Consider the following 14138-nt stretch of genomic DNA (forward strand, 5'->3'; position numbering starts at 1 on the left):
ACAAGCAGCATCATAGACACTGGAAAGTAAATATATCGTTCAATAGGCTTTTTAGAATAAAACATACGTTCAAGATAATTCATGGCTTTGGTTGGGATGTGCCTATGGAGAGGGAAATTTGATAACAACCTTTGTCTCCAGACGTTGGCTAGCCCGCTCATAAAATTGTGACACCTCTTCAAGTCCAATGATACTGCTCAGGATAAAGCTGGGCTTTGCTTCTCCCTTCGATATCATTTCCATTAACTTGGGGGCCGCCAAGGTTGCATCAATAGCACCCGATCTCACCGGCGGGCCCTGTTTGAAGAACCCAGACATGACAAATTGGAAGGTTGGCAATAGGTCCTGCCACCGTAGTGTGTAGGACCGATTACCGGGATCTTGATATGTTCCAACTCGACCGATGCCACCACCAACCTTAGTGATCTCCATCATGTTCTGAAGAATCTTGTCCTCTGTCAGTTGAAGCCTATTCGCAGCTTCGATCCCAACACAATCAACACTTCTTGTTGCCCCATCGGGCACTTGGCGAAGAATCTTTGCAACTGGGTCCGAATGAACAAGGTCGATGGGCATGGCTCCAAGTCCCTCTGCAACTGACAAAGTTTGACGATCGCCGTCGATGAGGAATACGCGGGAGGCACCCCGAAGCACGGCCGAGTACACAGCCATGAGGCCAATAGGACCAGCACCGAAAACAGCAACTGAATCACCTGGCTGATAACCAGCCAGATCAAGAGCTTCCCACCCCATAGCGAATATACTCGATGCTAGAAGGTAATCGTAGTCGAGGTTTTGAGGAGGAGGATTGGATGGAGCATCGCTGTTTTGGGGGACGAGGAATAAATTGTCGTTTGCGGACGGAACTCGCACATATTCAGCTAAATAATGCGTCAATATGCTGAAGATACGGCATTAGTGGCTGTGGGTCCAAGTCTTCATCTTACCTTGACATCCCGTTGTCGCATAGTAATTGACCCCCAGTCCCAACCCCATCAATTCCGCTGTAGAAAGGTCGAAAAGCCCACCCGAAACTTGATCGGGGACGACAACTTTATCACCAACGGCGAATGACGTGACTGAATCCCCGACTTCAACAACGATCCCGAGTGCCTCATGTCCCATCACCCATGGCACCTCCTTCTCCTCATAGGCTCCATTGTACGTGCGAATGTCTGCGCTACAAATAGCCGACAGGCTAACTTTAACAATAGCGTCTGTTGGGTCGATAATCTGCGGGACTGGTAGGGTTGATACGTTGACTTGGAGAGGGTTTCCACTCCAGATAACACCCTGCATAGATGTGACGTTGAGTGTCATGATGAATTAGTAGGTTGATCAAGATGAAGGGAAAGAAAATAATCGCGGCATATACGCCAAGTGTTGAGACACAACAGATCGTACGTGAAGGTAGTTCAAATTCAACAGTATGAGCGAAAGCAAGTTTTATATTATAAATGAACATGACGATGTGTATGAAACGCCAAGCATGCATCCAATATCCTAGCAACCAAGCCACACTCAGCGACTAATGGTTTCTTGGCGATCATCAAATTGTGGACCGGCGACTGCCCAAAAAGTTGATTAAGATTAGGCATCAGGTTTCTTGGGGGAACAGGCCAAGACCTTGATTTAAATACTTTCGAATACTGTCAGTAAAGCCGAGCCCAGGGATGCCAAGAACAGCTAGCAATGGTCAGCAACTGGCATTAGTGTCAGCTCAAGTGGCCGATAGGCCAACAGAATGGGACTTAACGGACTTAAGAACAAGTTCAGCCAATAGTATGGTCAGTTAGCATAGCTTCCGGGACCCACTGTCATCATTTAGCCTTCTATATTGAACCACTCGCTAAGCCAGGAACGAGTCGACGCAAGTCTGCCGATTGACTTAAAATGACTATTCTCAAGTGAGGTGGATTCTCCTCGCATTTTTGAAATTGTCCATAGTCACTTGAATACAGAAATATTTGTACAGCGATAGATGCTCGCCTAGAATTCCAATTCCGTGGAACAATCCAAGAGATATTTCAATTGAGTTGAGAATTTCTGCGCGCTGATCCAGAACATGTCGGCCGCTAATATGCATTGGCTTTGAACCTCTACATCATATCCCTCACACCTTATGAGGAAAGTCTGGCCTATCATCCTTTCCTGTCGGCGGAAGCCGATCTACGGCGGGCGCCGCTGCCGAGGATCCTCCGACCGGACCCTGTTTATCGGAAATGGCCCCGGGCCCACTCTTCTTGGTTTTGATGCTTCTCCATTCCATGAATAGCGTAGGAATAATCGCGGTGCAAGTGAGAGCTAGCGAGATATACCATGTATGAGTTATGGCGCGATGGTAGACTTTCACCACGTCCACTACCATAGATGGAGAAACCATGGTTCGGAATTCAGTCGCACCCGCCCTCGCTATGGCGTTGGCGTCGTCCACGCTCAGCCCCTTAAGGCCATATAGACCACTCTTGAGCACATGGCTGAAGACAGTTTCCGCAACTTGAAGAAAAATGGTGCCACCGAGTTGTTGCCCAAAAAACATGATTGCAATCCCGGTGGAGATATCAGGCGGTGGAAGCACTGTTTGAGCTGCAAGAATTGGTTGTTGAATCCCGAGGCCTACGCCAAAGCCACAGAGAACTTGGAGGCCTATCCAGTGTGGACGGTCTGTGCTGGGCTGGAACGAGCTCGTCAATAGTCCAGTTCCAACGCTAGACAGAACACAAGCACAAATCATCGTTGGGACGTAATATCCGATTTTCTGCGTGACAAAGCCACCGATGGTAGCAGCAGTCATGAGGCCAAGGATGAACGGCAAAAATGATAGGCCAGCATCTACTGGTGAGTCACCTTTGATAGCCTGGAACCATGTTGGGATATAGTATACCAGGAGCATCATGGATGAGATGAAGCTAATGGAGAAAAAGAACCCTGCAAGGACGCTACGCTGGAAAAAGACTCTTCCCGGGACCGTTGCAGCTTCTTTCTTCCACACCTGGACACCCAGCCATGCAATCAATGTCACTCCGAAGACAACCCATAATCCGATGATGCGAACATCGTGCCAAGAGTAGGTGGTGCCTCCCCATTGTAGAGCGAGAATCAGGCAGACGACACAAGGAAGAAATAGAACGATTCCGTGAAGGTCAAGACAGGCAATCTTTTGTCGGAAAGACAAATTCTGCTCACGGGGCGGCGGTGTTTTCACCAGAAAGAAAACAGTGACGATCGAGATGGCGGCAAATGGTAGGTTGATATAGAAGCACCACCGCCACGACACCTTCTGGGTAAAAACACCTGACAGGATCGGGCTGACCACAGAAGCAATTCCAGACATGCTGCTGAGGACACCGGTATATACTGGTCGCTTTGCAAGAGGAACAGTGTGAACCAATATCTGCATGACGCCTGCCAACATACCGGCAGATCCAGCTCCCGCGATAGCACGACCAACGATCAACGCAGTAGAGTTTGGAGCAGAGCCGCATACTGCAGAGCCCACTTCAAACAGACCAACTGCAAGGAAGAAAACGTTCCGGGTAGAATAAAATTTGTAAATTCGTCCGTAGAAAAGTTGAAAGGAACAATTCGTCAGCATGTATGCACTTCCGTACCAGCCAATGTCGTCGATTGAATCTGCTGGTCCAAATTGTGTTAGCCAACCAGGCTAGTATCAAAGGGTTACTTGGGGTTTGCTGACGGAACTGGTCAGTGATGTATGGAATGGCTGTTGAGATGATAGTTCGATCCTTCATTAGTTGGCATAACCTGCTGGTAATGGGGAGGGGTTCAACCAAAGGGATGTCCAGCTTACAAGAGAAACCAAAAACATAGCAGTTACACTCGACGCCATAATTATTATGGCAGCAGCAGTCGAAGGGTATTGTGGATCTCTTGAGCTCTCACTTGCCCCAGGTCTGGTTGTGGGTCCAGCCTGGGGCGGCGATTTGGGCTCTGGGCTTGCCGACATATCAAAATGTGCTTAAGGCTATTTGAGAATTATTGGAAATTTCCATTAACATATTTCTGCATCCCACTATTTATATTCGTGAAAAAGTAACAACCCCTTCCCAGTAGTTTCATCCTCCGTTGATGCTCCGTTGCGACCGTCCGCTCCGTGCCTCCGTCCCGCGCCCGCGACCCACAAAAAGATAATCCGCTAGAATTAAGCAAAATCAGAGACAGGGCAGTGGTCAAAGCTTAATGCACATACTGTCCATTTTTAAAAATTTGAATTTTCAGCTGCAGGCCAATGGAAGAGACCCTGAAGTCGATGGATTGTTGTTTGTGTGTGTACAGACTAAACCAGCATGTGGCTGAAGGGTCTAAGTAAACAAGCGAAGCCATCTGACAACTCATACTAACACGAACAACGAACTTACTTAGTATTCTTATTTACACCGAGTTCAACAGTACCAAAAGGTAGGCGGTGTGGGACGGACTTTGGGGATAAAATAGGGGTTGATGGTCTTGAAAATGCCATTATACGTACTCCCTCCCACAGTACGTTTGCATTTGCCATTGTTATCACCGCTGAAGCTTTTTCGCTCCATTATGATTCTCAGTGGAGCCGAAATTGTCACACGACGATTGGTGGGTCACCTGCGACAAGTCACCCAGCAGCAACAGCCTTGCGGTGTCGACCTTACTCTGCGTCAAGTTTCGAAATGGACCTCAGCAGCTACAATTGACTTCGACAATACTATGCGCCAGGCGGCTAAAACTTCTATCCTGCCTTTTGACAACACCAGCAACACAATCACTCTACAACCAGGGGCCTACTTGGTCGATTTCAACGAAACAGTGCAAGTTCCACGGAATTGCATGGCCAGTGTTTTTCCTAGATCGTCGCTGTGGCGGTCCGGGGTGGGAATTGCGGCTGGTGTGGTCGATGCTGGATATGAAGGTGCTATGGGAGCTCTTATGGAAGTGAAGAATCCCAACGGACTTGTTCTTTACAAGAATGCCAAGCTGGCCCAAATTGTATTTGAGGAAATGGGGGAAATGGTCGAAGGCTATAATGGTATCTACCAGTCCTCGATGAGCAGCGTTGGACAGGATGGAAAAGAAGCGTGATGTCTGCTACATGCCCAGCCCACGATTCGGCAGGGTCGCTAGTGCTGTTGGGAGGAATACACGAAATCCTGGAGAACTCACTAGCTACTTCTACATAAAGAATGCTAATATTGTGTAAGTGCTTGTGGTCTAGAACAACATTACTTTCATCCTGTCTGTTACGCACTGACACTTATCGCTAATCCAATGCAATTATGTCGTTCTTGAAACCTATATAATTTGTCTCTGGGATCATTAGAGCACATACGACCATAGGGTGTGGAGAACAGGGCTTCCCGTCCGCTCAGCCGTACTTAAGCCACACGCCGGCCAGTTAGTAGTATGGTGGGTGACCACATGCGAATCCTGGCTGTTGTATGTATTTTTGTCTTTATTTTTTGGTATCCAGGCAGGCAATTTCAAAGGATTCCTGCTTTCAATTCGTACAAACCTTCATAGTTTTGATCTAATGGAACCCAGAGCGGAAGAGCGACACGACTCTACCATGTGACCATCAAATCTGGCCCCGGCCAACTGCTGTCTAGTGTTCTTTTGCCGAACGAACCGTGTCTTTGAAGTTTAAAGTTTCTGGCGAACACATTAGATTAAGTGTGCAACGATAGCATATCAGCTTCTGAAATGACTGCCCCTAGCGTAGGGTCAAGCGCTCTTGGTCGGTTGCCTTTATCGCCTCAAAGAAGACGCTAACTCCATCGACTCGGCAAGCTTTTGAATAGTCGCTTTCGCACTTGGTCCCCGACAGCTGACGCTGGTATTAATAGTCCGTCCTCCTAGCCTTTTGGGTCGAAACATAAACTCCGTATATTCATCCGTTACTGGACTCTGGGAGGCTATCGGCAAATGGACGCAGGAGTCTTCTTTGAGAAAGACATGAGAAACTTTCGAGCAAAGGAAATTGACCTAGCATTCGAAATATCGATTTCCATCCAGGCCACTTAATAGTATAAATTGCATGTTAAGGACACGAATACTATCGCGATAGCGGCACAGCAGATCGCTTAGTCTCTCTCCGTTTATTTCTGCCGCGGATTGTAAAGGGAGTTCTTGCAGCCGCGAAGGGGCATCGATAGATGAGAGGCGCTCGATGATTGCTTCCGCTTCTAACCAGAGATCGAATTGGATTGTCAATTTGCAGAGACTGTTTACGTGCCGCACTAACGAGTCGACCCAGTCGGTGATCATAGTCGAGTTCATTGTGAAATTCAGTTGGAGAGCTTGCAAGTTGGCCCAAGCAGTGATGAACCCTGGCTCCTGAAGATCGGGCGTATTAATGCGTCTCACATCTAGTTCATTGGCACCTGCTGAGTTTGCAGGTTTAAAGTCCACCAAGAATCCCCGTACGGGGATACCAGCCTCTGTGATGGTATTCAGAATCACCGTTATGGCATCGGTAGGTGCGAGGTGGTCTAAACCTTCGTTTTTATCGGACCAGCCGTCGCAAATTAGGTTAAAGGTCGTGCAATTCACTAGGCGGCGCAGAACATCGGTCCACTGTTGAATGCCTTCTCGTGGTAATAGATAACCGAAGGAATGTCGATTCCATAGCAGGCCTTCCCCAAGCAGTGTGCCTGGGCGAACCCTAACCACCAGAGTGTGGACAGGCAGTGCTAGTTCCGGGTCGTTTGAGATGACTCTCAACTTTTCAAGTTTGGTTAAGGAGAGCTCTGTGTGTTGCTCTTGGAAGAAGGCACGGGCACAATGGCGTCGAGTGCTCTCATATATCCTTTTGCAGGACAACCGGAACATGCACAGCTCTCGGGAACCCAACAGACATACAATCGCTTGCAGTAATTCGACAGGAAGGTTATCAAAATACGAAGATGGCATGTTCCGGGTGGTGTGAGAAGCAGGCTCCGAAACTCTTTTCAATCGGTGCAGCAAGGCCTGGCTTTTTCGACTGGACATCTTGCGAGGAGCTGAAGAAACATAAGGCTCGTTACTGGAGCCCGTCAATATCGCGGTCCCCAAAGGAGGACCCTCGTAACAGATATGACGTTTAATAGAGTGACAGGACGCTAGTCCCTACCGTGCAGAAAGTGCCATGTCACCGAGTGGGGGTTGGATTTCTCCCACGAGCTTGTCAGCACCAACAATCAGCATGGGTCACATCACCCCCATTACGAGTCGTCGGCCCCCGGTGGGGCTTCAACTTGCACATGTGGCACAAGTGAGATGGTAGCGGGGGCGAATAGTAGGCGACCGTGCATGACTGGCTCCTTCGTCTCTTCTCACTCGGCCGCCTGAAGCCCGGTTTGAGCCAGAACTGGGCCTGCCCTTCCCGGCTAACATTTGGACTCTGACGTGTTCCCTATGGATAATTCTCGGTCAGCGTCCCTTGTTCGAGGATTTACTTGCCACGCCGGACGACATCACAGCAGAGCAGGTTGACACTGTAGGGGAATCACCTCTACGGTAGCAAAAGAAATGGGAGGCGAGGCACGTGTATGGATTTCCCACTTGACGTTTTAGCAGAAGGCCTTTATTCCGTAGCACCGGAATACTTATGTGCCCTTGGCGCGAGATAGTCCCAAATATTGTCGTATATTCGATGACTATGACCATAGTTCTAGGCGCAGTGTTTGTAACCATGCAGCCTCAGAGACGAATGGCGTCAGAATACTGTCAATCCAGAGGGCCCAGTCGTCATCCCATCGCAAAGCACAAATAGCTAAACAATATTCCCAATACCGTGGATACCACCCAGACTTTTCCCAATCAATTATGACCAAGTTTGCTTCTTCTCTGCTTCGATTGCTTTTCTCGCGGATCATGATATTTTTCCGTTGAAGGTCACCGTGAGTGAACGCCGCTTCGTGGCCCTTGAAAACGAGAGGCAAACATTTCCGGAGATATTCCGCTCTGTAGGGAGTGCCCCCGTTGTAGGTGTACTTTCGTATCATTGCCTCGTTGAGGTCCTCTTCCGAATGAAAGGGGCCATTCACCTGCGGATCAGGTTCTTGGGTCCAAAATATCTCGTCCAGAAGTGGCCTATACCCGAAGCTGCCAAAGTAGCTTTGCGATGGAAGGTGGCGCAACTCGTCAAAATATCTTCGCAGGTCGCTCAGAGTGCGTTGTTTCTCCAGCGTTGTGAGTTACGGCCATGCAGAAAGAAGCGATTGACCGATAATCCGCTCCATGACAATGTAATTTTTTCTAGTTTTTGGGTGCGAATAGAGGGCGTAGACCCGCGGAACGGGAACATTTGTGTTCTCTCGAACAAACAACATGTTTTCTCCCTCGATGAGATTGACGCCGAGCCCAAATTTCACAACAAAATGCTGGCCCACTCCAACGATTCTTCGCCCTCCATATTCCAGAGAGACGCCTGGAGCATTCTCAATCTCGGCGCTAGTGGGAAGAGGACAAGGCAAGTCAGCTGCATAGAACGGAATTTCGAAGGCTGTCTTCATTGTTGTTCAGGTTCGATCGGTGGATAGGCTGACAGGTGCAATGTAGAGTGTGACAGCACCCCTCCTGTTTATAAGCTCTGTGATATCACGTGAAAGGCATCGTTCTTCGGAGTAAGTACCAGTACAGCCAAGGTGCATCCTACCTCCGAATATTCTAGTCAGCAACGCTCCTGGGGCCCATTTTGACCAAGGAGTAGGTCAAATGTACCATGGTTGTAGGCCTTTCTTTCGAAGTTATACCGATTCATTTCCAGATTTGGCGTATCATGCACGGATTTGACGGCAAGGAAGGAGAACCGTGGAAGTGTCAAGTATCGAAGGACTGGCTTCAGTAAACTTCGAGCGAGGCCCATCAAAACAGAGAGAGGAAAGCTGGGAGATTCGAGACTGAAGTAGTGAGCCAATGGTAGGGATTTTGTGGTAGAATGGGTACAGGACTTGCCCAAGGCTCGTCCTCATGAGATCATCCAGGTCAGCACCCAGTATCTGTCGCACCACTGGTCTCATGAAGGTAGGAAGAGCCGAATGAACGTAGAATCAAACGTGTTGGTCATATGTTGTGGTCGGTCGCACAACTTTCTCATCGTGTAAACTGTTCAGTTCTAAGGTGAAATGGGGCTGTTTTTCCACCCTTCTGCTTTGGAAGGAAGCACATCGAATGGGATCCCCATATCTTCATCCAGATTCTTTTGGAAGATACGAAAGTGGATGCATGCTTGACGTTTTGCAGACATCGTCTAGTTCATATATAATCTAGAACTCGGGTTTGCTCGCATTTTTAAAGTACCTTCCTCGGTAATTGGGAATATTGTTTAGAGGAGAGCCGTCCACTTCTGGTTCCCCTTACCTGTGCTAGTGTTAAAAGTGGGGTTTTCCAGGGCTAATAATCCAACATGGTAGAGACTCTGACAGAAAGACACTGTCATGCCCGTTGTACTTCCTCTGTCTCCATGATACATCACTGGAGAAGACTCCAGGCCCTATGCGCGACCGACATCTACCTTCCGCAGAAAGATATCTACCAGTCCTCGACAAGGAGCGTTGGACAGGATGGAAAAGAAAAGGCGTAATGTCTGCGGCGTGCGTAGCCCACGATCTAGAAGGGTGGCTAAGGAGGAATACACGAAATCCGAGAGAACTCAGTTCCGATTTTCAACAATTCTACCAGGCGAGCTACTTCTACAGAAAGAATGTTAATATTGTGTAAAGTGTTTCTGGTCTAGAACAACGTTACCTTCATCCTGTTTATTATGCACGGACACTTATCACTAAGCCAATGCAATTATCTGTCGGTTGTAAATTCGGCGCGCAACGGACCACGTCTGGTCGACATTCGAAAGCATCATTGCTAATCGCTCAACACACAAGGCAAGCCGCATCCAGTACCTCTTGTGTCATCGAGGTATGGAGCCCGCACGGGATGAGTGGCACCCCGAAATCACAGTGCTTGCCAACCGGCCCGATCTCTTGGAAGCATTCACACTTAGCACTCTCACGTCGCGACTCATTATCGTCATCAAAGTGTTCACATGCAACTGCCACATGACTACCACATGTGAAGCGATGAAACACTTGGATTAGAAGAAGCTTTTGAATGCCCTTTCACCTTCCTCTCTCTACCTCACCCTCACCTTCTTCCCTCCTTGTTCCTTTTACCATCACGATACTTCTTACTCTCTGTCAGATGTGCTCATCCTGACACCCTCTGCCCCCATTCTCTTCATCCTCACACCATTTGCTCCGACATCCACACCCTCATACTCTTCACTCCTGAGGGCCACCAGCCAGGGACGATGAGCTCCCAAAACCTGACCCCGGCCAGTACCCCGGCTAGTACCCCGCTAGTGCCAGTCACGAGCCCAGGTACCGCGTCAAACAGACGCTCTGATGATCTTGGTCACAGTGACCACCTGTGAGCTCCCAACAGTTATATCCCACTCTAAACTACTCTACTGACAAGTCAAAAAGAGGGGTCCCGGCCCATAGCAGCCAAGTCATTGGTACACCTGTTGTGCTCCCCACCACCTCAAGTGGTATTGATGAGATGCAGCCTGCCCAGCTAGCTGCATATATTTTCACCCTACCATATGTGGTAGCCAGAAATGGGCGCCTTATCAAGGGAAAGATACTACGTCAGATCATTGACTTTCCAGCCCGGCGCGAGCTTGTTCTGCGACCAGCTAAGCCTATGTCTACTGGGCGGCTGAACGATATGCTTACCAAGAAACTCTACCGTGTGGAGGCAGCGGTCATGCAGATTGTTGGGACAGTGCAACTGGCGACTTGCAGGCATTGCTTGCAAGAGAATGGCCCATTCAACCAATGTGTTATCGTAACTGGGCACATTCCTTGTGCCAACTGCCAATGGACCGGAGATGGACAGCGATGCAGCTTCCTTCCTCAGGCTGGCCCCAGCTCCCGCTCTGCGACAATGCCCTCGCCATCTGGTCATCGTCGCAGCCAGTCCTCTCTCTCATCCAGCGCCTCCCGAGAGAGTGGAGATAATGAAAATTTGACCGGGACCGGTACCGACAACAACTTGAACGTGAATGCTGGGGGGTTGGAGGGAATGCAGACAACATGCGTCGCTGCTTTTCTGCTGTCAATAGGTCTATGAGCAAGGTAGCTGACCTAGTAGACGAGGCCAATCTGTCTACAAACTGCCCAGCTCTCACACAGGCAATTGCGGGCCTACAGTTTGACATTACTACGATGCGTCACTATCTTGAGCTTTGAATTTTTATTTATCCTACTTCACTATAATAGCAACTTACATGAATCAAAGTTACCTTTCATCAATTTATCTTTTCGTAATAATAAGGGAATCTCCCTATAACCCCTATAATATCCTAATATCTCTCTATGGTCAATCTTTATTTTCAGCATGACCAACTACCTAAACATCAGCCAATATACCACATAAAGTATTTATCCCCCTACCCCTATTATATTGCTCTTTACCAATCTATAGGCCATAAGCAGATAAGTAGCAGGCCGTAAGCAGGCCATGAGCAGGCCATGAGCAGGCCATGAGCAGGCCATGAGCAGGCCATGAGCAGGTGGGTAGCAGGTGGGTAGCAGGCCATGAGCAGGTGGGTAGCAGGCCATGGGCAGATATGAATCGGTTTCAGGGTGAAGGGAGTCCTAGTGACTGGATTATGTGTTTGATCTTGATGTTCTTGATCTATTTTTATCTACCTAGCATTAGGAAACACGGAATGATAAATTGTGAGTAATTGATTATGCTTCATTAAGTACATAAAAAGAATAAGACATAGAGCCATTGGATCATTCTGAGTAAAAGGACATCGGGATAGGGAAAGCTATCAGCGGAAAGGCTTTCCAGGCGGTACAGGGACATGCGGTCCTGGTGGGATGTTTTCACCAGTCTTATTGACAGGCTGCAGGGTATCCACGCCGTGGACAAGAGATGGGCCAATAATAATACCCACAAAATCAAAGTCAACGTGATGGGAAAAGGTTGCCCAGACCTCTAAGCTCATTCTAGCTAGGATAAGAGCAGATGCATCCGTCTCATAAGCATCGACAAGAGTTATCTTGAGGCGGCCAGGGAGTTTTTGAATAGCGTCAGTGAACTCTTTTGTCGCGTCTTTATGGCGGCCATCAAGGGTTAGGCTAACCAGGATATGCCTGTCGCGTATATTGCTTCTTGCGGCGATTGGGATGCGGCTAGTAGGTGACATTACCCTACCCTTCTTGAAGGGCAGGGAGATTGGGTATGACCCACCTAAGACAGATAGTTGCGATGTTGGAGTGTTCGGATTTGGCTTCTGTCGTTCAACTTCTGCCCAGATTGCCGCTATGGTGATAATATGCATACCCTGCGCCTTGAGCGAGCGTACCGCTCCCCCAAAACGAGCGGTGAAGGATGCGCCCGAAGTTCGGGATCGGGCTTGTTCAGTAGGACCTGCGGCGGCCAAGATTTGCATAGATCTTGTGGATACCGCTCTCGCCGAACCTGCATAGCAGCAATCCAAAATGGCGAGAGAGTCAACGTGCTGAAGCTTGGCATCCTTAGCGAAAAGTTCAAGGTGAATAGCATCCCAGGGTAGATCCTTTCCACCACTAGAGCAAAAGACAAGCCCATTTGAAATATTGTGTGTAGCATGTCCAACATAGTAGATGATGAACAAGGACTTCGCTTCAGCGGCGGTCGGAGTGTGGTTCTTTTGCAGTAGAGAGTGAATCTCACCGGCCAATGTCCAAGCCGGTGTCCGATCTGATCGACCTAACTTGCAGATGGTAGGCGTAATACCAAACTGGTCTGTGAGTAATGCTGACATTGATGAAACATCGCTCGCTGCATCGGTATCATCGGCCTCCCACATGACGAGTAGTGCTGAGATCGTGGTGTAGGTGCTTCCTCGTGCATCCACCACTTTCTGGATGTCTGCCTTTAGGGTAGGCAGGGGGTATCTTTTCTTTCTTGGTACTGGGATCCTTGATGATCCTGATGGTGGAGGTGAGGAGGGGGTGGACATGGTGACTAGGTCTGAAATTCTGTCAATAAGCGGAGCTTCCATATCAACATTGAATACTCACCTCTTCTCGCTGAAGAGGTTGATGACAGGGTGATGAAAAGGTTGGTGTGGAAGGGAAAGAGATGTCATGGATGAAGGAAGCTCCGACTTCCCAAAGGGGTGAAGCTGTAGTTGCCTTTACTGTAAGAGGACGCGGACCAAAACTGTCCTCGCTTACTACACTAAATATGCTGGTATGAATTCAGAAAAGTGAAAGTAAATATTTCAAGGCATACACACCCTGTGCAAAAGTTTGGGTACGTCCATACAAAAGACGGCTGTCTTATTCCTACGGTGCCATTGCCAAGTTCCTGCCACAATTGGCCCATCGGTATCTTCAATGCGGACGCCTGCGCCGCGGTTCAGAACGAGTGCACCGACACGACGTCATTGTAAGCTGCAGTGCTTGCAATCAGGCATGCTGCTGTGCTGAACTTGCCAGCATCTACTATGCCCCCACCGAGGTGATGAACCCCTACTTTCAGAACCAGATCTGTGACCCCTTCACTTCCGAGTACCGGCCTTGTGTCCTAGACAACTACACCAGCTACTCGATTAAAGGTCGATATCGTCGCGGGGCTGGACTTCGCGCATGAGCACAACGTCCGTCTAGTCATCAAGAATACCGGACATGAGTATTTCTCTCCCCTTGCCTGCCATTCCACATGATTAACAGGGCCCACAGCTTCGCTGGTAAATCCGCCAGCAAAGCGTCCCTCTCCCTCTGGATGCACAACGTCAATACTACCGAGATCATCCTCAAGTACCTCGCGCCCAATACGGCTAGCGCAAGGCGCTGCAGCTGGCCCACATAAGAGCCTCACCTTGACGCTACCACCCAACAAACCCATCTCCAAAGCAGCTCCAATGTCATCCTCATTCTCGACCTGGTTCCTCAAGGGCATCGGCCCTGGAAATGTTATCACTCTTTATAAACCCCGCTCTTCCCAGTGGAAGATCCTCGAGAAGCTGAGCGAGAAGGAGGCCTAGCTCACCAAGGAAGAGCACGATGAGTTTGGCGCTTGTTCTTTCGCCCGGGCCAAATTCAATTCCTATGCTGCGATCCCAAAGAGTCTGCAAACAAAGCCTTCATGAGAGTCTATATTCAAGTTCC

At 48.9% G+C, this 14138-nt stretch overlaps 8 protein-coding genes across 8 annotated transcripts, besides 2 other annotated features; 3 read left to right on the top strand and 5 right to left on the bottom strand.

The window, feature by feature from the left end:
* Window positions 1–102: 102 nt before the first annotated feature.
* Window positions 103–1320, bottom strand: N7482_009220 (uncharacterized protein; the record flags this gene model as incomplete). The annotated part of the gene is made up of 2 exons (XM_056691344.1): window positions 103–881; window positions 948–1320. 2 exons carry the CDS (start codon window positions 1318–1320, stop codon window positions 103–105), a joined length of 1152 nt encoding a protein of 383 aa, XP_056539050.1.
* Window positions 1321–2113: 793 nt separating this feature from the next.
* N7482_009221 (MDR family MFS transporter) lies at window positions 2114–3752 on the bottom strand (the record flags this gene model as incomplete). Its single annotated transcript, XM_056691345.1, has 2 exons — window positions 2114–3633; window positions 3698–3752. 2 exons carry the CDS (start codon window positions 3750–3752, stop codon window positions 2114–2116), a joined length of 1575 nt encoding a protein of 524 aa, XP_056539051.1.
* A 799-nt stretch (window positions 3753–4551) lies between these two features.
* On the top strand, window positions 4552–5073 carry N7482_009222 (putative dUTPase; the record flags this gene model as incomplete). The annotated part of the gene is made up of 1 exon (XM_056691346.1): window positions 4552–5073. One exon carries the CDS (start codon window positions 4552–4554, stop codon window positions 5071–5073), a length of 522 nt encoding a protein of 173 aa, XP_056539052.1.
* Window positions 5074–5083: 10 nt separating this feature from the next.
* Window positions 5084–5187: a sequence feature (Protein overlapping with rRNA (N7482_009223, KAJ5152745.1) was converted to a misc_feature.).
* A 126-nt stretch (window positions 5188–5313) lies between these two features.
* Window positions 5314–5563: a sequence feature (Protein overlapping with rRNA (N7482_009223, KAJ5152745.1) was converted to a misc_feature.).
* A 410-nt stretch (window positions 5564–5973) lies between these two features.
* N7482_009224 (uncharacterized protein) lies at window positions 5974–6900 on the bottom strand (the record flags this gene model as incomplete). The annotated part of the gene is made up of 1 exon (XM_056691348.1): window positions 5974–6900. The coding sequence occupies one exon, from the start codon at window positions 6898–6900 to the stop codon at window positions 5974–5976; it is 927 nt and encodes a 308-aa protein (XP_056539054.1).
* Window positions 6901–7625: 725 nt separating this feature from the next.
* On the bottom strand, window positions 7626–8483 carry N7482_009225 (aminoglycoside phosphotransferase family protein; the record flags this gene model as incomplete). Its single annotated transcript, XM_056691349.1, has 2 exons — window positions 7626–8121; window positions 8170–8483. 2 exons carry the CDS (start codon window positions 8481–8483, stop codon window positions 7626–7628), a joined length of 810 nt encoding a protein of 269 aa, XP_056539055.1.
* A 1404-nt stretch (window positions 8484–9887) lies between these two features.
* Window positions 9888–11219, top strand: N7482_009226 (DUF3716 domain-containing protein; the record flags this gene model as incomplete). The annotated part of the gene is made up of 4 exons (XM_056691350.1): window positions 9888–9979; window positions 10045–10395; window positions 10452–11042; window positions 11093–11219. 4 exons carry the CDS (start codon window positions 9888–9890, stop codon window positions 11217–11219), a joined length of 1161 nt encoding a protein of 386 aa, XP_056539056.1.
* Window positions 11220–11809: 590 nt separating this feature from the next.
* N7482_009227 (uncharacterized protein) lies at window positions 11810–12985 on the bottom strand (the record flags this gene model as incomplete). The annotated part of the gene is made up of 1 exon (XM_056691351.1): window positions 11810–12985. One exon carries the CDS (start codon window positions 12983–12985, stop codon window positions 11810–11812), a length of 1176 nt encoding a protein of 391 aa, XP_056539057.1.
* A 227-nt stretch (window positions 12986–13212) lies between these two features.
* Window positions 13213–14014, top strand: N7482_009228 (uncharacterized protein; the record flags this gene model as incomplete). Its single annotated transcript, XM_056691352.1, has 6 exons — window positions 13213–13218; window positions 13277–13416; window positions 13467–13519; window positions 13572–13659; window positions 13710–13787; window positions 13843–14014. 6 exons carry the CDS (start codon window positions 13213–13215, stop codon window positions 14012–14014), a joined length of 537 nt encoding a protein of 178 aa, XP_056539058.1.
* Between the last annotated feature and the right edge of the window lie 124 nt (window positions 14015–14138).

The sequence above is a fragment of the Penicillium canariense genome, assembly GCF_028826845.1.
Source record: "Penicillium canariense strain IBT 26290 chromosome Unknown utg000007l_segment0_segment0, whole genome shotgun sequence".
Taxonomy (NCBI): domain Eukaryota; kingdom Fungi; phylum Ascomycota; class Eurotiomycetes; order Eurotiales; family Aspergillaceae; genus Penicillium; species Penicillium canariense.